Source organism: Neolamprologus multifasciatus, chromosome 17 (genome assembly GCF_963576455.1).
Source record: "Neolamprologus multifasciatus chromosome 17, fNeoMul1.2, whole genome shotgun sequence".
Taxonomy (NCBI): Eukaryota; Metazoa; Chordata; class Actinopteri; order Cichliformes; family Cichlidae; genus Neolamprologus; species Neolamprologus multifasciatus.
The window spans coordinates 21,416,539-21,442,230 of NC_140455.1; the positions used below are offsets into that span (position 1 = coordinate 21,416,539).

Sequence of the window (25,692 nt, forward strand, 5' to 3'; positions counted from 1 at the left end):
CCCTTTGGAGTGTAATACCTGTAAGATAAGCAGCACATTGGTTACTACAACCCTGAAAAACCCTGTGTATAACCTGGAGTTTTTTTTAGTCTCATGTGTGCTTGTGCTAATAATTAGTAAGGTATTTTGATTCTATATTCAGTTTCTTATATAACTTTTCAATTTTATTTTAAATTTTACCAATTATTACTTTAATTATTACTTTTTATGTTTAATGTTTTGGCTGCTGTAGCTTTTGGAATAAATAAAATATATGTTTTCTTATCATGCCTAGGCTTCATTTAATTTACATAGGGAAAGAAAATAACAAATCTTATCAAATGCATTTAAAGATCTTAGAAATAATGGAACAGCTATATATATTTAATATTATATTTATTTGAGTCTCAGAACCCAAGAGCATAAAACAGGGATCGAGGAGAAAAGAATTAATTTTTATTGCTTCTTTACTTGAAAGAATCACCAGGTTACAAAAGAACTGTGCACATTTCCCATCATGCATTTATCTGCACACTCCACAGTGTTTAGCCTAAATGGGGTACAGAAGGCGTCAACAGAAAGACAAATATTAAAGGAGAAAAAAAACTATGAAAAAAATGAAATGAAAAGTATGAACAATAAACTCTGTGTGTGTGTGTGTGTGTGTGTGTGTGTGTGTGTGTGTGTGTGTGTACTATGGTTACATATCTTTGTGAGGACAAACAAATTGGAAGTTTGCAATACTTGTGGGGATCAACAGCCCTTATGTGGATAAAATACCCATCCCTACAAGTTTGAAGGCATTTTTAAGACTCAAAATGTGGTTTTAGTGTCAGGGTTACAATCATGGTTAGGGTTACCCTAACCCTAGGGAAAGCATTATTTCAATTAGATGTCACCACAAGGATATGAAAACATGACTGTGTGTGTGTGTGTGTGTGTGTGTGTGTGTGTGTGTGTGTGTGTGTGTGTGTGTGTGTGTGTGTGTGTGTGTGTGTGTTACCTTTTCTAGTTGCTCCATGCAGCCGGTGTGAACAACAATCTTACAGGCTGCACATTTCCTCCTGGGGGCCGACTTCTTAAAAAGAGAGAGTACAAAGGGCAGAGTAAGACACACAAAATCCACACAGACACACAGCAAATGAAACAAACGTAAGCAGTGTAAGAACACGCTAACAGCAACCTGCTGTTACACACTGGCAAGATGTGCTCAAGGTCCCCCAACATTTTACCTTTACTCCAGTTCAGTTTGCAAAGCAGTGGCAGACTTTTATTAGCACTATTAACAGCACAGTGACACTCCAGGCTTGAGGAGAGGAGTCTGTTTTTGTTATTTTTTTCACCAGTCATTATTCAAAGTGGGAAAAATAAGGATTTTAAGAACATTAGCTTATATTTCTGACTCTTCTATAGGTATAGGTGTCACTACCCAATCTTTAGAGAAAATGTCTTTTACGTTACTTTCATGTCAATATCAACATTTTTTTTAAAAAAAACCTTGATATCTTTGCTTGGTTCTACAAAGTACTTCGGACTATTGGCTAATTTTTTTTCTATTAAAAGAAAAAGAAATTCTAATGTTGTGCATGTTCTTTTTCTTTTATAAAAAATGCAAAAATACATAAAATCATGAATTAAAGCCATATGTTGTTATTAATATATACATTTATCACTAATAAAATACATACACAACTTTTTGTGAACCACTAAAATAATAGTAATACTAATAATAATAGTAATAAATAATTTTTCCCCAATTTGATAAATAATTGTGCATATTTTTAACTGAATTCGTTTTATATAACTAATTCAGTTTTTTTTTTTTAAGTCATTCATGGATTACAAACTACATAAAAAAAATCAGCAACCACAGTCCTTACCTTTTAACAGTTTATGTACAGTGAATGTAATAATATATTTAATCATTTAAATATTAAATTTTTACTGTATTAAGAAAAATTTCATCCTGCATTGAAATTTCTAAAATATAAATTGAAATTTCAATTTAAGTCAATAATTTGTTGTAAGCTGATTTACATACTGTAAGCTATTTTATCTAGAGCAGTCACATACTGCATAACGTTTATAGACTTTTATAGTGAAAGGAATGTACAAAAAACAAATGAGGCTTGGACGAATTCATCGTAGAAAGACCCACTGGCTTGTAGACGTGGGTTTTAAAACCTAATTTTGGTATTCTGGTTATTTGAAATAAGACATTACGAGGGAAAGGTGGCCCTAACCAAGACCAGCGCTGAAGTTCTGGTCACAGTGAGATAATTACAGACAAAATTATTTCACAAGAGTCGCCCCCTGTTGGCCATTTAAATTAATGCAGGTTTAAGGTAATTTAGCTTCAGCTTCAATTTCCAGACCCAGAAAATAATCTTTACTGCTGTGGGGCTGGGAAAAACACACAAACACACACACAAAAACCCATAAAAAACAAATCTCTAAGGTAAAAGAATGAATTAAAAGCGCAGAGTAATTTATCACACAGTGACTGGAAAAAAAAAGCAAACACTCAAGATGCCAAAGTGCGATTTGCCTTCAATAAATAACACTGCCGTGGTGCCCTTGCTCTTGCAACAGACAAACTACTAATTATGAGTAATAATATGACAAATAATAATGGAGTGGTCTCATCTCCAGTCAATGAGTTCACCCTTAAATGTCACACTGAGCAATACTCAGAGCTACTCTCTCACTCCCACGAACACACACACACAAAAGGAAAAGAAAAAAAAACCCAAAAAACAAAACAACAACGATTCACCCTCATTTTTCATGGGTTAGTAGCTCTGAATGTTCTGCTTGGAAAGCCCCACCACAAGATCAGCTTCTTACATGAACTATCATGCTGAGACAAGCAAGACATCCTTTTTCAAGATGCCACGAGAGTTAAAACTCCAAGAAAAATTAAGGTTCTAAACAGAGGAACTTTATTTATTACACACAAAATACATTTTTAATGGTCATTGTCAGGGAACTTTAAACAGCTGTATAAAACAATTAATGTCCGGTAGTCTTTTAACAGCACGTTTTTCACAGAAAAGGAAACAGTATGACATCATTTTACGTTACACATTTTACAATCACCAAATAACCAATAGTTATAAAGCACTACAAATTTTAAACCAGTCGGGCAAAGCATTCAAGCCTTGAATAAATTCTCCTGCCTAACACTGCTGAACTCAGGACCAGGATAGGGAAGTTTCCCAGAAGAGTGCTGAGCTGTAATCAGATCATCAGTCTCATTCAGTTTACCTATGAGTGGCTTTAAGGTATGGCTGAGCAGAGAGACAAGCATTGGGACTGAGGCATTTAAATGTGTTATCAACGGAATCATACTCAGCCACAATCCCGGTAGATCAGCTGATTTCAATGCCAGCAAGCATACAGTTGGTGGGCCAGATCGTGGCTTTGTATCACACTTCCAACCACATCGCTCTATCAAGACAATAATCATAATATAGCGAGAATGAGGAGGTCCAAGGCAGGAGCCAAGCCATGCCATCAAATATAGATTTCCGTAGACAAAAAATAACAATATTCCTTTAAGTAAGGTGGTCCTCACTGAAATGATGCTAAAAATATCAATCCAATTAATCAAAAAGAAACAACCCCAGGACATGAAGGATACTAAGAAGACTTCATGAGTGTTTATTAACCGGCATGTCTAAGTAGTACCATGTCTGAGGTGAGGCGGACACTGTACCGGTCTATTCTGCTGAATAGAGAGCATTTAGGAGAAGATGTGAATTTACTGTCTGATTGATCCTCAGCTGTGCCCACAGGCTGTGGGTACCGAACTAAAGAGTGAGATGCAAGCAGCAAACAAGCTTCTAGGTCTGGGCTCAGCCTCAGAGATAGGGTGAGGTTTCTGAGGTGGTTCCCAAAACGATCTGTCGTTTTCCAACACAATATGCATTCACAAGAGTAACGCAAGGTAGAAATTCTTTTCACACCATGTCTAAGCTTGAAGATTGGCAAAAGAACACTGATGGAATAGTCCCTTCTAGTCCCAGAAAGAGGTTTGCCATCATATCCGAATAGATTTCTTTAACCATCTGTACCCCATAACAGCCATGGCCAACTGGCGTGATGCTACGACTGTTGGTGTATAAAAACCGTTTTGTACACACTACATTTTAACATATTTTAGGACACTCAAGCCTTAGCTGGCATAATCTGTTTTGGTTATAGCCGACCTGTTGTCAGCTCTCTGGAGACGGGAGTGTTGTCAGTCATTGAATGACTGACAATGATAAATAAATAGAATAAATGGAGAATAAGTGATCATTTTAATGCACATTTTATTGTTTTAGAGCCCCGACTTGAGTTCAAGAGGAGGATGAGGTGTAGATGAGGGAGGACAGAGCAGTGGTGGAGGAGGCCGATGAAGAGTAGGAGGCAAAACAGAAAAGAGATGATGAGAATAACATTATGAAATGTGCAACTGTACAAATCTTAATTGGTCAAATATAATTTTAAAGAGCTACTTGTGATCTGTAAATCAAAACTAACTTATAACTAAGACTTTACATAACTTTTTTTAGCTGTAATCAGGTGTTTAGAATTTGTAATCAGATTTCTCTTTCTTTCAGAATTCCCAGCAATCTGGAATATTCCAATAGAAACATACCAGGGTATAGAGGATTGAATGGACTGAATGGAGGATGGGTGGATGGACAGATTTATGGATGGGTGGGTGGATGGTAATCCATGATTATGAAGCATGCCATGGAGGTCTTTACTTCCTTTCCAAACACTCTTTGTTAAGCGTGTAATAGGAGAGAGGAGGTATTTTCTGCAGCATTTGCCTTACATGAGGTAAAAACCTCAGCTGCTTCCTTCAGACAGCCTGGTTGTTCCTTCATGACTGAGATTAAATTGAGCTGATCCTGCTGAAAACAGGTAGGAATGTGTTTACTTACGTCAGCCACGACTTGTCAAAGCGATCTCAGATTCCTCTGAGGTCGGCATATCCTCTTGGACATTTATCGAACACAAATCACCACAGAGAGATTATTTCTTGCTGCAGCTCAATCTTGACAGCGTCTTAATGTGTTTTTATACGTGCACTATAATTACCTTCCATCAGTGGAAATGTACAAAGATGTCATTATATTAGTGTAGTGAATTAAAGGCGGTTTCTCAGCTCTGTATAGCAGGTGCTGTTTTTCTTGTAAAAGCTGAATAGATGGACAAAAGGTCAACAACAGCTCTCATTTAGACTCTTTCTTTGCAGCCCTGCATGCTTGTAGTCAACGACACTTCCTTCTCTGTTTTTGGAGTAATTAATTCTCTGCTTTGTGGACATGTTTCACCTGAATGAGAGTGTGGTATCCTGTTCAAAATAATGCTTTTTTTTAGCATTTACAACAGAATACGAAACGTTCCTTTTGCAGAACACTGGGACCACCTGCTTTGCAAATGAAGCACAAATGATGTGTTTCAATGAGTGGTTTATGTGTGGCACTAAAAATCACAACCTGGTACTACACTGAAATTTTGTATTACCTGCTCCTGATGCCACATTTTAGAGTCATCATGTTTTTGTTTTTTGTTTTTGTCTCATTAACGTAGCACCAGCAATAACAGGCCTTTTTATTCTGCAGCTGCATTAAAGAGACAAAACTCTGCTGCATGAAAAAGCTTTTAAGAATCAGATGTGTTTCGGGCAGCATTATTAGGTGCTGATATAAGAGACTCTGGTCATGGTTGGTTCAGGCTGATTAACTCTGCAATTGTCACATTTTTCACACATGCATCGACAGTTGCTTGTTGTACACAGCGAAACCTACAGAAAACCTACAGAAGTTCAAATAAAAGTCTATTTTTGCAGACAAACTACTGACTTAGTCTAGCACGATGTTGATCGCAGCCGTCTTACATTGTGTCGCAGGGTTGAGTCTAAAGGGGGTGGGGGGGTGGGTGGGAATGGGGTGTACAAGACCACAACAAAGCCAACTAGCAATAGCTGATAAATTGGCACATCAACCTTTGGTCAATATAAGGTAACGTCTGGCTCCAAAACACCAACATGACAGAGGCCAAAACAAGAAATGTCACCAGCTGCACTCCCAGATGGCACAGTTGCAGGTCATCTGAACTTTGCAAGTGAATCAGATGAATGATATCGAGAACAGCCACAACACTGACCTGGCCACTGAGTCGGCTGGTAGATGATAAAGACCTCCCCAATAGCTAATCATACTACACAACCGTAATGAATTGATAAACAGACAACTTCCTGTTTTTTCATTAACTACTATGAAACTTTAAGGAACAATCTGTGTAAAGAGCTACCAGAACTTTTTCTGTATTTTTTGCACATTTATTTCTGACAATTCAAACCCAAACAGTTGCGCTGATCACAGTGTTTCTTTACTATGCAGAAAAAGTTACTGCTGAAGGTTCACTTCTTTTTCTTATATTAAGATATCAAAGGGACTAAATGTGTAGTTAAATGTCTTCACTATAACAGAAAGGGGAGTTTCTCTGGTCTGGCCCACTTAAGACCAAAGTGGGCTGTATGTGGGCCACGATATAAAATTAATTTAAGATGCCATTATGTCCATTTTTTTTAGTCAATGCAAAATGAAAAGATTTTTAAAAATGCATTAATTAGCATTAGTTTTAATTTTCAGTCTTAAAAAGTTTCACTGAATGATTCACAGATGCTGCTAAAGGATAAAATTCTTAATAACGTGTGAGAAAATCATTTTCGAAGAGGGACCCAAAACTACTTCTACTTGGTTTGTATTCAGAAGGACACAAATAAAAATACAAATAACAAAGCTGAGCAACATTAATAAGTCTCAGTTTTTGCATACCAAAAAGCTAAATGTCTAGGGGGAATAACGCCTAAACCAAATGCTTATGAGTGTATAAGACAAATATGAAACCTCCCTTTAAAAATACAAATATATACCAAAGCCTGAAGATGATGCAATTGAAAAGATTTTGGGACCTTTACTGAGTTTTTTGGAGGATTTGAATCTAACAATAAGTCAGTCAGACTAGTTTAGTTGTTCTAAACCATATATGTTTTCTTGCATTGTCTTTTTTTTCTGAAGTTGCTTCTCTTTTTTTGAGGATCTGGGTACCGTGTTGATTACAAGGAGCAAAGTCTTGTTGGGATTCTTTTAGTCCAGTTATTTAATGTTCATAAGACTGATTTACCCTTACTTAAAAGAAATAAATATATATATTCTAGAAAAAAATGTCTTTCAGTGTATCTGACATGCTAACATAGGATTTGTATAAGGACTATAGATTACTCACAGCTGTCTTTAGCACACAGGTGTCCTCTCCGAGATAACAGAGCTCTCCTGAGCAGCTTGTCTCCATCCACAGGTGATCCCCGTTCACTGCGTTCTCCTACGGAGAAGCGAGACAAGAGAGAGAAAATGAGCCGGGGAATAATCATAAAATTAGTCAACATTGTCTCGCTCTATTTCACTCACATTTAACTGCAAACCATATGGACATGAGCACATGGCGACGAATGAGGTCAACAAGTGTGTCAAGCACATAACTGCCACTGCTGAGTAGGTGGGTAACTTCACAGTGCAATGTTAATTTAAACACTACTGATTCATGCGCAAACACCTCCTACATGGAGTAACACATGTCAGTGTATATGCGTACAAAGACATTCAAGGTAAATGCATGCAGGCTGAATGTTTGAGTAAAATTGTGTCACCGGGTTTACTGCACAGCTGTGATCACGCTCCCTCAGCTCAGATGTGAATAGTTTTGCTTGCTCATTCATTCAGTAATGGAAAAATGGATTGGAAGATCTTTTGTTTCATTTGCTAATTATATAATTAACTTGTATTTGTTTAATTATCTTAATTTTGCACTTTTCTTCTCTCTTTTGTGCTTTTTTGCAACATAAGAAAAAGCCTCATTGTATTTGCTAATACAGTATGTTGTATGTATATGACAACTTTAACTTAATTTATCAGCTTGGCAACTATCTTACAAAATAAAAGTAAATAATTACTTTTTTTACTGGTTCACACTAGTTTCAAATATAAAATATATGGAATTTAATAATGTATAGGTCTGGATGTGGCTTTGTATGTGTATGTCTATCTGGGACAACGCCTGGCTGAAATGGGAGGGTAATAAGATGACTCAGCTCAGTAGGACTTTGAGAATATAAAAGCTGGCCCAGAAAACAGGGAAGTAATAATAATAATTAATAGGGCAAATCTCTGGCATGGGGTCCCTCCATGTCAACATAACATTGGGGATTGACTAGGGTGACCAGATGTCCCTCTTCATGTGGGACTGCATGGCATTTTTATCCCTTGTCTCGAGATAATGTCCCACATTTTGACTGGTACTGTGGGACATGCACTTTTTTACTAAGTGAATATGAAGGAAAAGGTTTTATTACAGTCAGAAGATTCCTTTCGAATGCATCACTCATCAAGGAAAGTAACAAACTTTTTAGATTTTGTTGAATATGATGGAAAAAACCACAAAGGAAATGAAGCAGCAGAATATTCTGAGAAATTGCTTTTGTCTATTTTGCAAGAGTTATTTTAAACTTTTGTGCTGGGGCAAAATATGTAAAGTGACACATTATCCATGTCATAATTGGATAAAAATCACTACAACTGTAAAATGTGGATCAAAAATTTTTAAGTTCAATATAAACATTTCAGACTACCCCTGGCAAGACATGACATGTCCCACTTTGCCCACACAAACAGTCTTTGTCCCACATTTACTCTGTTAGGATCTAAGAGATTCTGGCAAGATGGGTTTAATTTAAATCACTATGTCTTATTTACTTCAATCCAAGTTCAATTTTATGAATAATGTGCATAACAGCCAGAAGAGCATAACATGGTCCAACAGGAAGTGCAGTTCCTTCCCAAGCCAATGCAGGAATATCTTTAGCAATCGGGCAAAGAATCTGCAAGGCTTGAAGAAAGATTTACACAATACGCATCTAAACTCTACAAAATGTAATGTGGCAAAAATATAGGTTCTTTAAAACTTATAAACACTCATTGTAAAATATAATTTTGCAGCCTTACAACTTTACAGTGACCTACATACACTAACCTTTTCAAGGTCCAAGAGTAATGTGTTATTCCAATATTTTATTTATAATAAATACTTACTGGCAAAAAGTTGAAGAAAGTAAACAGGCAATAAAACTGTTATATCTGGTCTTTAAGTCGTCATTAGCCGTGTCTGGGCCCAAACTCCGCTGCAGGTCCATAAGTCAAGCGATTACTGCAGCATCACTGAGAGTTGAAAAACTGTCTAAATTCTTTCATCTGTAATAAAATGATCAGTGTGGCTGCTCTACCAGGTGTAACAATTGAGTTTAACATCCAGGCATCCATGAAAACGGAATTTATGACATTTAACGGAGTTAGAAGTTAGCAGGGAGTTAGCTCGCTAGCTTCCATCTAAATACAATATAGCATGTCCTGACTGCGGGGTTTTGGAAACAAATTAAGATGTACAGCTCTGCTATCACTTCCGTCATAAATGAAGACATAAAACTAAACAACAGTGACGTTTGTAGGGTTACTGAAGTTTGGCTACCTGGTATATAACGATGTGCTACGTGATCGCTAGCGACACAGCTATGTTAGCATAATAAACACAGTGAAGCTGGAGGATGAACACTAACTTTTTTACACTCAATAAAATTTAACGTGAGGATTCCCGGTGGTCAGGGACAAGTGCAAATTCATGGTAGGATGCTGTAAACGGACCGAACTTCAGTCAGGAGAACAACTGACATAATCCATCCACAATACGAGGTTATCATTCATATACTGCTGCATGGGCTGGGCTTTAACGTTTTAAAAACTGAGCTTTAAAATGAGTAGCGGTAAGAAAAACCGACAGTGATCACTGACTGTTTTAGGGGCTTTTTGAGATTAAATAGAACAAGATACAAAGTATTAAAACATGTTAAAAACACAAAAGCCTTATTAAACGCAGGGTAGTTTGGGCCTGGAAGCAGGATTCGTCACGTCATCACTTAAAGACTGGATTGCCTGCAAATGCCCAAAAATCTTTAAAGCACTTTAAAATAACAATTTAATTAAAAAGAATCAGTCACTTAAATTTTTTTTAACCTCAACCAACTTTCAAGGGTTTACTGTGAGGAGCAGACATTCTGACGTTCCTCCATCTTATATGAAGTTGTGGAGGTAAACACAGACGACACGAGAGCTCTCGATTGACACTGCTCGTTTACTACTTATCACCACACAACTGAACACTTTTCCCTCCAAAACACAGCAACAACACTTCCTGAGAACTGGGTGTGAGTGGAGCCCTCCAGTGGTCCACCACACATGCCCCCCCCCGAACACCCAGTAGGGTCATCCCCTAGTCCAGAACCCTCGCTTAATTAAACGTCCAGAACGGCTGAACCGGGGAGGTGGAGAGCTGGCGGAGGGGAAACGAGCCTGAGGGCCAGGCTGGCATGGGCGGTCAGGAAAAACTGAAGATAGCTCGGGCCCCACCAGGTGGGGGGCGCTCCCAGAGGAAGAAGCAGGATTGTCCGGTCCAGTGGAAGGCGGGCGGCCACGGCGGGGGGCCTGAGCCGGCACCACCTGATCATCCCGAAGCACTTGTGCTGGTTTAAGTCTGTCAATAGAAACAGCCTCCTGTCGACCCCCAAAATCCAAAAGGAAATACTTCCGGCCCGGTTGAATAACCCTAAAGGGGCCGTCATACAGTGGACGCAGCGGAGGCCTATGAGCGTCATGCCTGACAAAAACAAACTGTGAGGAGTCCAACAAAGGTGTCGGGCACACAATGGTGCACTGGGCCAGGAAGAGAAAACGAGTCTCTTGGGGGACGGAGAGACAGCACAGATGGAGCGAAGCACGGGGGTGGGCTCTCAGGCAAGAATTCCCCGGGGACCCGGAGGGGCTGACCGAGGACAAGTTCAGCCGGGGAAACCTTGGGGTTTCCCCGGCTGAACTTGGCCTTTCCCCGCACGGAACGCGGCCTTAAGCGACCGGTGGAAACGTTCGCATATCCCGTTGGCCTGCGGGTGGTACGCAGTGGTTCGGTGGACCTTGACCCCCAGGCCGTCAGCCATGGCAGACCAAAGCTCGGAAACGAACTGGGGGCCCCTGTCTGAGGTGATGTCGACGGGGGGACCGAAAGGCGAAACCCACGTTGACAAAAATGCCCTGGCCACTGCTGCTGCTGTAGTGGACGCCAGAGGCACTGCCTCAGGCCAGCGGGTTGTGCGGTCCACTACAGTCAAAAGGTGCGTGAAACCTTGTGACTGCGGCAGAGGACCAACCAGATCCACATGCACATGATCAAAACGCCTCCCTGGAACGCGGAAGGATTCGAGGGGCGCCTGTGTGTGCCTATGGATCTTAGCAAGTTGGCATGGGATGCACGCGGCTGCCCACTCTTTCACTGATTTACGAAGGCCCGGCCAAACAAACCTAGAGCTGACCAGCTTTACCGAGGCCCGGACGCCTGGATGAGAGAGGGCGTGTACGGAGTCGAAAACGCGACGACGCCACGAAAGGGGGACTACAGGGCGTGGACAGCTGGTGGAAACATCGCAAAGCAGTCTGGGCCCACCGTTCCACACGGGTCTATCCTCCAATACAAGGCCCGTTTGCGCAGACCGAAGGGCAAGGACGTCCGGGTCGGCCTGTTGGTCAGCGGCCATAGCCTCGAAGTCTATGCCAACATAAAAGGGAGAGACCAGCACACGGGATAGACAGTCAGCCACGCAGTTGGACTTACCAGCTACGTGCTGAATGTCAGTTGTGAACTCGGAAATGGCTGCCAACTGGCGCTGCTGGCGCCCGCTCCACGGATCAGAGACCTTGGACATCGCGAATGTCAAAGGTCTATGATCGACGTATGCAGTGAAGCTCCGACCCTCGAGAAAAAAACAAAAATGCCGTGTCGCGAGGTGCAGGGCCAGCAACTCCCTGTCAAAAACGCTATATTTGCGCTCACTGTCCCTAAGCGTGCGACTTAAAAAAGCGAGCGGTTGCCAGACACCGGAGACCCGCTGTTCTAACACTGCGCCCACCGCCACGTCTGACGCGTCGGAGGTCAACGCAACGGAAACGGGTGGGCCAGCAGGGCGGCATTTGCCAGCGCGGTCTTGGCCCCAGAAAATGCCTGGATGCGTTCAGGGAGCCAATCAATCAGGTCCTTAGCTGTTTTACCCTTCAAGGCAGCATAGAGAGGCTGCAGCAGGTGCGCAGCTCTGGGGAGAAAGCGGTTGTAGAAATTGACCATCCCCAAGAACTCCTGCAGCGCTTTAACGGACGCAGGACGCGGAAAAGCCGAAACGGCCTGGACCTTGTCTGGCAACGGAACCACACCGTCAGCGGAAATGCGGTGGCCCAAGAAATCCAGAACTGGCAAGCCGAACTGGCACTTGGAGGGGTTGACGATCAGGGCAGAGCAGCTGGCCACCAATATATCGTCAAGGTACACGAAGACGAAGGGCAGCCCGCGCAAAACAGAGTCCATCAACCGCTGAAAAGTCTGGGTGGCACCTTTCAGGCCGAACGGCATGCGCAAAAATTCAAAGGGGTAATAACGGCAGTTTTGGGGACGTCTTCGGCGCACACGGGAACCTGGTGATACCCCTGCACCAAGTCAATTTTAGAAAAAATCGAGGTGCCGGCGAGGTGGGCGGAAAAATCCTGGATGTGGGGAATGGGGTAACGGTCGTTCTCTGTGACATTATTCAAACGGCGAAAATCCCCACACGGCCGCCACCGACTGTCTGACTTGGGCACTATGTGTAGCGGAGAAGCCCAGGCACTATTCGAGCGCTGCACTATGCCGAGGCGCTCCATTGCGGCAAACTCTTCCCGAGCGACGGAGAGTTTCGCGGGGTCGAGGCGACGCGCGCGTGCGAACACCGGCAGACCGACCGTCGGGATATCATATAATGTTCAACCCCGTGCTTCGTTGCCGTGTTCGAGAAATTAGGAACAGTCAGTGAAGGGAACTCCAAGAGCAAACGCTGGAAAACATTCCCTGAAGTCACTAAATTAGCCCGATTCAGGGGCTCGATGGCGCGAGTCAAACAGGGTATTGAAGAAAAAGACAGTGCATCAATTAAGCGTCTGTTAGCGACATCGACCAGCAGTCCGTGGGCACAAAGAAAATCGGCGCCCAAAATAGGTACAGAGCTAGCGGCAACAACAAAGTTCCATTGGAAATCCCGACCATGAAAACAAACAGTCACGAACCTTTCCCCGAACGTTGCGATGGGAGAGCCATTAGCCGCAATAAGCTGCGGTCCGCAGCCCGCTGCTAAACTGTCGGCTCCGGACGGGGGAAGGAGGCTCTTCTGGGAGCCGGAGTCGACCAGGAAACGTCTCCCAGAGCGCGAGTCGTCTATGAAGAGCAGTTTTTCTTTGTCGCCAGCGGTCGCGGTCGCCAGCGGTCGCGGTCGCCAGCGGTCGCGGTCGCCAGCGGTCGCCAGCGGTCGCGGCCGCTACAGCGCGCTGGCGGGGTCCATGTCCCAGGGTCGGAAAAGCACAAGGCGGCAGGCAGCGGCGCGCTCTGGCGCCAAAACGCTGATGGTAGAAACAGAGGTCCCGTCCGTGGTGTCGCTGTGCCACGATCTTTGCCGTCAGCGAAGGATCAGAGACGTCGGGGCAGGTCAGTGGGGAAGTGGAAGGCGCCGCCGGCGAAGCTGGAACTAGGGCGTGATCGTGGAAAGTGTGGGTAGCCAGGAGAATACGATCCGCGTCCTCAGCCAGGGAGCGATAATCCTTCGTGCCCAGAAGCGGAGAGTTGGCGAGGCCGGCTCTCACGGCCGCCGGCAGCTGTCGGAGGAATATGTGGGCGAAGAGGAATCCCCCGTCGTCCGGTCCGAGAAAGGATAGCATGTGCTCCATTAGTTCGAGAGCCGTACCGCCACCCAGGCCTGAGAGGGAGAGGAGCTTCTCGGCTCGCTCTGCGAGGGCGGCGTACTTCCCTCGGGTGGGTGGGTCCCGGAGGAGAGTCAACGCACGACGGGTGGCTAGCGGGTCGAGAGAAGCCACTACATGGTGATATTTCGTGTCGTCAGCCGAGATGCCACAAAGGGCGAACTGAGCCTCCACGTGCACGAACCACGACGGGGGATCGTGAAGCCAAAAGTCCGGCAGCTCGAGCGCCACAGCAAACGTAGCTGCAGCCGGAGGCAGAGGGCTGGCGGCTGCTGATGGACCCAGAGCGGAGTCGGTGCCACCATCGGACTGCAACATGTTCAAGTTAGGGGTCACCAATGTGGAGGTAAACACAGACGACACGAGAGCTCTCGATTGACACTGCTCGTTTATTACTTATCACCACACAACTGAACACTTTTCCCTCCAAAACACAGCAACAACACTTCCTGAGAACTGGGTGTGAGTGGAGCCCTCCAGTGGTCCACCACAAAGTAATTAATGTGGGTTTTGTTGTCATATTGCAGCACTTTTTTCAGAAAGTCACAATAATTAGTGACAAACTAGACAAAGAACTTGACAGAGATAAGACATGGCCAAATCTGTTCCCAATTTCTCTCCGTTTGTCACTTACAAGCAGAATTGCTTCCCCCGCAACTCAATGTTCCACAGTAAATCAATTTGAATGGACATTTGTTTAAATTTCCACTTCCTGTTACACATCTTCTACCAGTGTTCTGGCCCTGCTGGGAATATGGACAAACCTTTTGGACTTATTAGCACCTAAAAGCAGACCTTGAAGGTCTCAATGAATCGACCCCTGAGTGTATATTAATGAGTGTCTGAGCACAGTGATAATATATGAGTGAGTGCATGAGAGCCGTGCAGAGAGATAAAGGGCAGCAATGACGTACTGGAAGTGTCCCTACAGACGGAGCCCGAGGGAAATCTCAGATGTGAGCCCACAACAGTTTATCTACTTACACCTTCCTATTAATAATAAAGCATTGCATTTACTTTTCATTATTGATGCATGAATCATTTAGAGCACGGCTGTCAAACAAATGGAGCGTGGGACAGAAATGGCCCGCCAAAGGGTTTGATCCGGCCCGTGTGATGGCTTTGCAAATGTGAAAAATGGGGAAAGGGGAAGTTGTAAATGTTGTTTGTTTTTGATGAACAAAAACAAACAAAAAAGAAGTACAGTAGGTTCACAGTACAAATATATAAATACATAAAATACAATAAAATAAAATAACTAATGGAGGTAGTGGTACTAACACTAAAGGACAGAGGGTGTTTTGTTTTTTTTTATATATTTTTACACAACTGTTTCAGAGGTCCACCCCATTTAACTCTTTTCCCCATAAAAACAACATATGACGACCTTCCCCGTATCCTTAATGACATGTTTGGACACCTCAGTATACATAGTTTGACAGCCATTAACATAGAGTACCCTCACAAAGCCTCTATGTGGCTGGCAAATTTTCAATAGATACGACTAATTCTATGAAATGCATCTTTTAACCTTTACATATTCTTCTTGAGTTTGAAGCACTTTGATGTCTTTTTCTTGAATTTTGGAGGCTCGTGTGAAAACGCTCTATTATTTTCTTTTCTTTGTCATAGTTTTTTTTTTTTGAATGCCTTTATTGTACTGTCCATAATCATTTAAAAAAATCTGTTTCAAGTCTGCAAAGTTTTTGCATAAAAGAGTTTATGTAAGTAAAAAGAAAAAAAAACCTTCAAATGATTCATATGATTTTACAGCTTGGACCCAGAGTAATCTGATTTTATTAAATAAAACTAAATGGCAATGGAAGATTTGGAAGATTCGAAAGAAAGAAGGTGATAAACAATTTGAAAGAAAAACAACATGGAAAAGATTTTAAATTATTTCATGATTATAAAAACATTATCTGCCTGCTTCAGTAATACTATTCAAAACTGTCTCATTGGTCTTTTTGCTTTCAGATTAGGTTCAGTTCACATTGTCATCCTGGTGTATCATCAAAAAAACTGCTTAAATTATTTTTATCATTGTTTTAATGCATCTTTGACTGTTTTTGACGATTGTTCACTTGCTGTGCCACACACTGCACAATCTGGTGAATATTGCAGATTCATTGTTTTAATACCTGCTTTCACCAGATCACAAGCTCAGGTTTGGAGTGGCGCAACTGCAGACAGGAAGACGGGACTTTTTAAAAATACATTTATCGGGTTCTTTAACAGCAATTTTGAGAATACTTTCCAATGCATGTTGACATTTCCTTAAGCATTAGCACTACATTTAAAACCCAAAGTGTTTTTAAACTGGTGCTTTTGAGTCGTGATTCATGTTTCTTAAATATAACCTATTAAATGTCGAATAATAAACCGCGTCACAAAGTCGCGACACGTAAACGTTTCTTTCCCACGCTGAGATAGAACGGCATTTTTCTTGTAAGGAATTAAAAAAAGGAAGGAAAATCAAATTACTGCTTTCCATTTCCACATGAACATACGGCTGTTGAAACCAGTCTGCTAACAAATCTGTTGGCATAAAAATGCAAATGTCGACATGTGAATCAGCCAGACAGAATAGGGACTCAGACTGGGACCAGGAAAAAAAATGTCATCATTGTTCAGATTCACAGTTATATAAAATAAATGTGCATTTCTGACCGTCCAGTCCACGCAGGTACGTAGTTCCTTGGTGGGGCCGTTGGACGCAGGAGGAAGCGAGGGCTGAGGTGGGCCGAGGTAATGGAGGCCTGAGCGGGAGATCGCTTTCCTAAGAAATGGAAGGAAACACACTGTTATCATTGTCAAGATACTTCATAGTTCTCAGACTTTTCAGTATAATTTAGTACATTATTCATATTAGGAGACTGCTTTCGAGCAGGCTCAGCTGGAGATATTTGAGGTGAACCACGAACAGCTTGGCAGAGAGACTGCCAGAGCCACTTTGGGGTGACGAGAGAAGTCGCAGACAGATCTGTTATGTCAGAGGATGAGTCAGCAGTCATCTCTCGCAGACGCTCGCCCCATTATACTTCCTGTTGCAGTTTTCTTAAACTGACTCGAGTACATCTTTATCCACTTCAATTGTCCCCGGCTCTTTTATCTCATAGCTCATCTATCTTCTTCTGCAAGTACACAGTACAGTCACCCACATGAGAGGGCCCATCAGAGCATCATCTGTCTACATGCCCATCTATTAACTGCTGATCTACGCAGACACCTCTGCAGTCTCACTGGCTTCAGTCAATGCAAGAGAAAGCAAAAAATAAATAAGTAAAAAATAAATTAAAGTGAAAATATGAAATGAGTGCTCTCCTTCAAGTTAAATCTGTGGATTTGTCTTTTTAAGAGACGGGACAACCGGCCTGTTTGAACAACAGTGAATACCCTAACGTGTCTATTAAAGATAAAGACAAAGTGTCACCTTTATTTGCAAACCACACCCACAGAGTGTTGTTTGGCATGGCTTTTTATAGGCACACCAAGGGACTCTTTAAAGTGTTATGACCGGGGCTTTTAAATTCACACTAAGTTGGTAAAAATGAGAGAAGTTAATCATTTGGCATGAACAAGAAGTATTAGTAAAGGAGATGGAGATGCCACAAAATTTGTTTGACAAGATTAACTTAACTTCACAAAAGTGATGTAGTTACTGAACTTTATGCTTTAATGTGTATTTCCCACCCAGTTGGCAGGTGGTTACCTGCTAACAGAAGAGAGAGAACTGTCACTGTGGCTAAACCTGAACCAAACCACATATGAGTCTGGGCTTTTAGGAAAGGGCAAAAGAGAGAGTACTGCTGTAAAGGGAAAGGGTGTGCTCCAACACAACGGCAAAAAGAAAAGAAAAAAAGAGAGCTTTGTAGCTCAAAGGAACACAAAAAAGTTGCACACTGATAACTCACTGCTTGATTTATGATTAAACTATTTATTTATAACTATTGATTATATTAAAATATGCTACAGTAGAATACAAACTATTGCAGATCAGGAACAATTAAAATAAATCCTGAGTTGAGGCGATGAACAAGATGTTTATAGTACCTAGTAATTATGGGCATGACCAAAGGGGGGGTGTGTGTGTGTGTGTGTGTGTGTGTGTGTGTGTGTGTGTGTGTGTGTGTGTGTGTGTGTGTGTGTGTGTGTGTGTGTCAGTGGAAAAGGTTGCACAGAGTATCTGACCCCCTGTTGAAAGTTTCAGTGGCCCTCTTTCTAAAATTATCAGACAGGACAAAGAGGAGTCCAGTTACACACCCTGTAACCTGATGACACACACACACACACACACACACATACTTAAACACACAAACAAGTGCTCACATCCCCTGAGATAAAAATAGCACACTGTGGATGACCGGAAATGAAAGGACATATGGAGGCCGGACATATGCCGCATAAAACAGCGACCACACACAAATACCAGCTAAGTCTAACTGATTAAAGGGCCTCGTTATTTAAGGCCTCATTTTTACACTTTTACTCCTCGTTACTCACAAAGTTCTCCACTCAGCTCTGAGGGCACTGCAACACAGTAAGTCCATTAGAGGAAGTAGCACATGCAGCGAGACTGAGCAAACCCAGAGTTTTACTGGAACTGCTTATTTAGAAGTGAAACGAAAGGCAGAAAGTGAATATGCAAACATTTATCAGGTTTAAACAAGTTTGTGTTTCATTTTGTCTGCTGAGGCCGGACACACATTTGTTTAGGGACAATGGTGCGTTTGATGCTTGCCGAAACCAATTTTAAAAATCAACAAGAAACGAGAAATGAAAACGAAAAATGTTTCATTTTCTGCTGATTCACGTTTGACCTACTGCACCTATTAAATGAGTAAACAGGGTTTCTAATAAACTGGAAGTCAGACATATTGCTGGTGTTCACCACCCCTCATTTCTCAATGTTTTGTGAAGAAAATGGGTGTAGTGCAACCGTGAATGAAAATACAGCGTCAAAGGCAAAGACTGTTTGTACAATCACTTTAAAGTCAGTATTTTGTATAACCACCTTTATTCTTCAACACAGCCAAAACTCTGAGGCCGATTTCCTGTAATTTCCTTAAGTAGTCTTCAGGAATAGTTCTCCAATAGTCCTTCTTCCTGAAGGACAATGAAAAGTTCTTATTTGGATGTTGGTTGCTGTTTGATGATCCCACACTTCTTCATTAATGTTGAGGTCCAGGTTCTGGGGAGGCCAGTCCATGACTGATTATGTTCCACTGTGTGGTTTTCTATCCAGGTATGCTTTTACTGTATGGTATTGCATCAAAATCTAACAGTACTCTTCTATGCTCTGTAGGGAAAACAAATATTATGCTAACTATGCCAAAACACTAAAATTTTACATAATTTAATGCCTGTCAAACATTGGCATTTTTCAAAGATGGTTGGAGTGGAATGAAAAGCAGCGAAAAAGCAGTCACTGCTTGCTGTAAAGTGCTATTCCTCAAGACCACTTTACAAAATTGCAAGGAGGTTAGGCTCCTTGGAAACTAAATATAAAGACTTTTGTACAGTAGTGTTCACCTGCACATTTGGACAATTGTGTTCATATTTCTCTCAGCCAGAAACACAGACAAAGGAAATCTTTCCTAAGCAATGCAACAACTTTCTGCAATGCAATGCATCATCTGAGAGCAAATGACCATCAGTTAACATGTTAATTTCAGCCCTGTACGAAACTTTAAACTGTGCATACTGAGCCACTATAATGTCACCTTAGTTTTTAAATTAACTTTGTTACTTTTTAGTGAAATTATTAACATATCTTCCTTCATATAAAACTTTTTACATGAAGTGTTGTATTTTATTCAAATTTGTACTTAAACGGACTGTTATTACATTGAAGACTTGTACTGTTTGCTAATTTTACTCTACTTACGCTAATTTTTCTACTTAATTGAGCCATTTTCTGGGATGGATGTGCCACATATACTTTTTATGTAGACAGACCTGCACTAAACAAGATGACAGCGAAAAAACAAAAAACAAGACAGAGGGAAACACCAAAACACAGAAGCGAGGATAAAAATGAAAGTAAGCTCGAAAAGTAAATTCCAGAAAAAATTTCCAGAACAGCAAATACATTAAAACAGGAACCCAAAACTCAAATACACAGCACTCTAGCACCATGAGCTCTTTCTTTAATAAATGCTGTTACTGACGTTAGCGAGTATCGCTATCACAGATGACGGCCAAAACCAGGAAAATCAGATCCTTCAGAGAGACACAAACACATTTAACCCTGCCGCTTACTGCCGAGGATTATTGTAAACTGATTACAGTTCATCAGATATGAATGAGTAGTGTGTGTGTGTGTGCTGTTCATGGAGTTCTTACTCATAATGAAATGACCCTGAAATAAAAGTGTGTACCTGAGAGAGGTTTGTTGTTTTGTTTTTTATTTTTTGCTTTTTTCTTTGGGGGGGGGGGGCTTGAAGCCAGACAGACAGAAGTAGCAGTACCCAAAAAAAAGGCCCATTAGCATCAGTGCACTTATCACACAAGGAGATAAATGGAAATACACACTTATACATGCAAACACACACTCTTATTCAGAGGTCACGGGCCACCATTACATTTGAGTGAGTCCTAATCTACTAAAAGCAGACAGGATCACAGGAATTAAAGCTAGCTCCTAAAAATCTAAACAAAAAATGAAAGTGGTCTCTGAAACACACACACACAGCATGCCTGGCTTGGAGTTATTTTAAGCAGATTTGTCCAGAAAAAGTCTGCAGAAGCCCATCAATCTGAAAATAAATCTTCCTCAAAAGCAGTTAAATAAACAGGAACGACTCCTCAACACTGCAAATCCAAAAACAGGAAGTGTCTAAAGTAAAGAAAAAAATCAACAGAGCAATTCACTGCACAGTTCACCCTGACCTGCAGAACTTCTAACATAGTTTCATTGCACTTGGACGGTTTTCACCCTCTTCAGTTTGAAGCACCAGTAGAAAATGATCCTGTATTATTATACCAAAAGCTACCCAGCAGTAGAAAATTAAAAACATCTCTACCTACACCATGAAAGTCCCAATATAATGGCTATGATTCTACTTAAAGTACCTCAAAAAAATCTACTTAAGTACATTTTAATGCTAAGACTTCTGCCAAATTAAGAGGAATGATGAAGTGTTTCACCACTTTGCGTTAATACAAACCTCATTTTAAGCTCGCACATGAGCTTAAAAATTTATTCCAGTATTTTCCACACCAGGTGGTGTATTCATTTTCTCAAATATTGCACTGATTTCCAGTTGACTGACTCCTGCCTTGGTCTTGGTAGCAGCTCTGCCACTACCTTCAAAGCTATCCACATGAAAATTAGCTCCAGTGAAAACTTTACCCAAAAAAATGATTTTAATTATGAATTTAGCTCCTCCTGTCCAATGTTCCTCAACCTCTCCCACCAGATGGCTGCCCCTCCTTTACCCTGTCAGAGGTTTCTTCCTTTTAAAAGGGAGTTTTCCCTTCCTACTGAAGCTTAAAAGGCTTCCATTTAAGCTTCAACAAAGAAGAAAAGAACAAGAGTAGAAGAAGAAGACAGATTAATATCAATAACATCTGTGTAATAAAAACACAACCTTTGACCTATACTGGATAATGATGTCTGAATGTGGAGTTGTCTCTGTACTATTGTAGGGTCTTTACTTTACAACACAAAATGCCTTGATGCAAACAATAAGTTATCGATCACAATAATAATCCTCCTTTCTAACATTTAAACCTTTCCTATTCAATGTGACCCTAAATTTTTGACTGAACCTATAAACTCATCAGCAAAGTGTTGCTGATGTCATGGACACAGGCTGTTTCCCCCACAGACCTCTATAATACAGAAGCTTTTGGGCATAAGAATGCAGGTTTAAAGCACGCACATCTTTTATGCACATGACTTTGCAAGTTTAGCAAAGGAAGAAAAGCTGTAAAATTATCAGTCAATATAAAATTATATTTTTGCCCAGTGCCCGTCCTTAGTAGCTTCCAGTGGAGATATCAAACTTTAATTTTGGATGTCACTTCTAAAAACTTGGAAAAATCCGATTCCAGTTCTAACACCACCTACTCTTCCTCTCTTCTTCCTTTCCTTTACACTTTTCACTCATTTTTCCCCTTCACCATCTCTCCTCTTTTTTCTGAACACATCACTCTTCTTCAGTCCTCCTCCTCCTCCTTCCTCTCTCTCTCTTGCTCTGCTTTGTCATTGTGCACATCACCTTCACTTCTCTCATACCTCCCCCTCTAATCTTCCTCCATTCTCCTCCCACTGCTTCGCTCCTCCTCTCCCTCACGCTGCTGTCATCCTCTGCCCCCCTCCTCCTCCTCGTTTCTCATCCTCCCCTCTTGTCTCATCTCCTTATTTCCAGCCTCCTCCTCCTCTTCCTGTAGAGGTGGGTTGTCGGCGTTGCCACGACAACGGCACAGCGGGAGCATTGGCAGCTCATCCAGTAATTGTATTGGTGGAGAATCTGCGTGTTGTGTGTGTGTGTGTGTGTGAGGAGCGTGTTTCAGCAACTTTACAGTAAATGCAGTTAATTAGACAGACACCCCATCACCCTATGTGGGATGACAGTGTGAATGTGGACACAAAGTCATACACATATACCGTCTTCAATACACAGCCCACACACTGAGGATGATGTAATTCGCCAAATGTTTTCTAAATACGGATCCTTTGCATCCACCGAGGGATCAACAGTTACTACAGCAGGAACTGTTTATGTAGTTTTTTCACTATTCCAGTGATTAAGGTGGGAAGAAGATATGATTCTCGAGGTGGGTGGTACGGATGATGTACAAGCCTACAGTAGTTAATTTTCTTCCATAACTGCAGTCATTTAACCAGTTTCTGAAAATCACTGTGTGGCCACAGAGGCGAGTCGTGCCTGTGCAACACTGCTCATGATCAAAGCTAAAGTGAGAACAAAAGTAATAGGCACAAAAATAAAAAGGCAGCTGCAAGTGGGAGGAATCGGGCTTAACATCTTCGGACTCCAGAAGATGTTGTGATTACGTGGGAGAAGCTGGTTAACAAAGGAGACAACTGCACCAGTGTGGGTTTACTCTGAAGTCAGTTTCTTTGCATAGACTGAGTACAATTGGAGAGAAATCCAAATGTAAAGGTTTGCTTTTACTGAGAGCAACCACTTATTAGATTGTGTAGAAAAATGAATAAATATGCTTCATTTATTTAACTAATTGTGCCAATCCTAAATGTTAAGATTTTCCAGTCATGTCATAAGCCTTTTATACAGTGATGTTCTGTAAGGGGTTATTCTTGTGAAAGGCCAGAAGCTGAAAATGTCACATGACTGTCCAGATTAGATGTGAATATATAATACATAACAGACTGTTTTTGTATAACAAACTTATAAACCTAAAGGAGTTTCGTAACAGGTACTGGCCATAATCCAAGGTTAGTTTGCACCTCAGACATGGATTAACTTTCAGAAAGACCAAAGTTAAACTTACTTATATATTGATTGCTTACTTTAAAATCATCACACTGAATCCTGTAAAGGGGATGTGAATATTTTTATGAGATGCCACTTCTGTGGTGAATATTTATATATTGTTTATTATGTAGATCAGGGGTGGGGGAACTCAAGGCCTCAAGGGCCGGTGTCCTGTAGGTTTTAGATGTGTTCTTAATGCAACACAGCTGATTTATATGACTAAATGAACTAATCATTTGATTCAGACCCTTGAGGCCTTGAGTTCCCCCACCCCCGATGCAGATGATGTATTTTAGGTTTAATTTGCATTTTTGTAAGGTTTACACTTTGTATGGCTGCTAACCTGTCCAGGTTTCCCTTTATAATAAAGGGACTTTCTGGTTAAATAAAAGTATTAACAAGACAGTGATTTAAAATTACCTCACGGCACTGACACAAAGAGGGACTTCCAAACCAAAATAACCAATGTCAAAATTGATTTGTCTGACTCAATCAACTCCCACTGATGTTGGAATATAGTTTTGTAAGCAGCTACTGCAGATTTTTTCTGTATTACTTAGACTGAAACAGTATAAAGGCTTAATTAATGATAATAACACTGATATTAGTAATAAGTTGGACAGCTTAACATTTCTACCACAGTCCAGTCTTTTATTTTAACCAAAAGAAACCGGCATTATTTTTGTTTCAAGAGAAGCAATGAATATGCCATTTCCAAAAAAGGAGTTGCCAGTGGTTTGTTTAAGAAATGTATTATTTTCAGCCTTGTTCCTGTTATATATGAATACCAAGAAGTTTATTTTTAAGAACAGTTTCATACTTATGAGTAAGATCTGCATTTTAAACACAAAGCCGACAGAAACTGATAAATAAATTGTTAATACTGAGAAACAACTGAGGAGCCAATTCTTTCCACTAATTTCACAACTTGAAACATTTTCTTAAAAACATTAACTGTATATGTGGAAACGTGACACATTACACTTGAGTCGTTGCTTAGATGTAGTTCCAAGTGAAATGTTAAACATGAACAGCTCTCAACCGTTATTTTACAGCGTACTTTTACAGTGTACGTTAATCTACACAATCACATTGTTTATTTTATAAGCTTTACATAATAATACTTTGAGCCAGTGGTTTATTGTGATATTGTTGTTTTCTCTATAAACGTGAAGTTTTTGTGTAGAATCAACAGGTACAGTATCACAAAGATTTCCTGTATACTTACAACACTAAACGTTTCTCATTATCCAACAGGAGTTTAATTAAAAAAAAAATAATATATATATATATATATATATATATATATATATATATATATATATATAAAATGATATTACAATTAAACAATTAAAATTTGTCCTGAACAAGTAAAACTCACAAGAGCGTAAGTGATTTTATAGTTCTCCTCTCATTGGGCTGTTCATGATTTATGCCAAACATTCAGCATCAATATAAGTTAGGCCCACAAAAACAAAGAAAGCTCATTTTACTGTAGGTCATTGAATAATTCAGCTGATGTTTTGTTGTTGTGACTATTTACAGTTAAATAATACAGAAATACCCCACTATGACTGAGTGTGCCCACACTTTTGACTGGTACTATGGTATTTTTATAGTTGACTTGCCATTACACTCCACTTACTAACTACATTCACTGTGAGCGACTGTAAAATTACCTGTATGTCTGCAGTGCTATATTACAGTGCTAAAAGAATGAAAAGCTGTTCACATTGTTCAGATGAAGCTACAGGCAGAACTTCAAACATCTCAGTGGCTCCACTCACCTGTAGCCAAAAATTCGATGGAACCAGCGCACTTTTTTCCCCCTCCTTCTCCTTCCTGCCTTTGCGTGGGTTTCAATATTTATCATTATTATGCTGAAAGGTTTTCTCACTTACTCTGTAGCTAATGCTTTCCAAGATAAAAGAGAAAAACATCCCAGTGCAGACTGAATCACCCAGAAGTTGTTTCCTTACACACTCACAGCACGGCTCGGGTAATTATGCCAATCAACGTGACGGGTAAGAGAGACCTGACACCAGACATCTGAGCTCTGTACTATGTGACAATGAGCGTGTGTGTGTGTGTGTGTGTGTGTGTGACAGGCAGGATGTGTGCGTTTTTGATCGAGTTACTATTAAGTTATGATTTAACCACAAACAGCCAAAGTAGAGGAGATAAAGTTCATGAAGCAAATTAATGTAGTGAATTTAAATTTCTTACAAAGACGCACCAGCGAGTGTGAGAGCAGTGGTATCCAATGAACTATGACACTGGATCCTCTGCTCTCCTTTAGCCTCTGCCTCTTTTTT

The 25,692-nt window shown here is 40.9% G+C and overlaps 1 protein-coding gene and 1 long non-coding RNA gene across 5 annotated transcripts in view; both read right to left on the reverse strand.

Annotated features, from left to right (window-relative positions):
• Positions 1 to 25,692, reverse strand: part of dgki (diacylglycerol kinase, iota) — a 98,886-nt gene that overhangs the window by 37,907 nt on the left and 35,287 nt on the right. For 3 of the 4 annotated variants that reach the window (XM_085136748.1, XM_085136747.1, XM_085136745.1), the window contains exons 2-4: positions 16,584 to 16,692; positions 7,270 to 7,365; positions 983 to 1,057 (exon numbers count right to left, since the gene is read on the reverse strand). In XM_085136748.1, coding sequence (XP_084992874.1) covers positions 983 to 1,057; positions 7,270 to 7,365; positions 16,584 to 16,692 — 280 coding nt within the window. The remainder of the gene's footprint in view (positions 1 to 982; positions 1,058 to 7,269; positions 7,366 to 16,583; positions 16,693 to 25,692) is intronic. The other variant, XM_085136746.1, reaches the window with a different exon arrangement.
• Positions 17,983 to 24,650, reverse strand: LOC146499340 (uncharacterized). Its single transcript, XR_014870029.1, has 2 exons — positions 21,501 to 24,650; positions 17,983 to 21,404 (listed from the first exon to the last, which is right to left on the reverse strand). It is a non-coding gene; the product is annotated as an uncharacterized LOC146499340 (long non-coding RNA).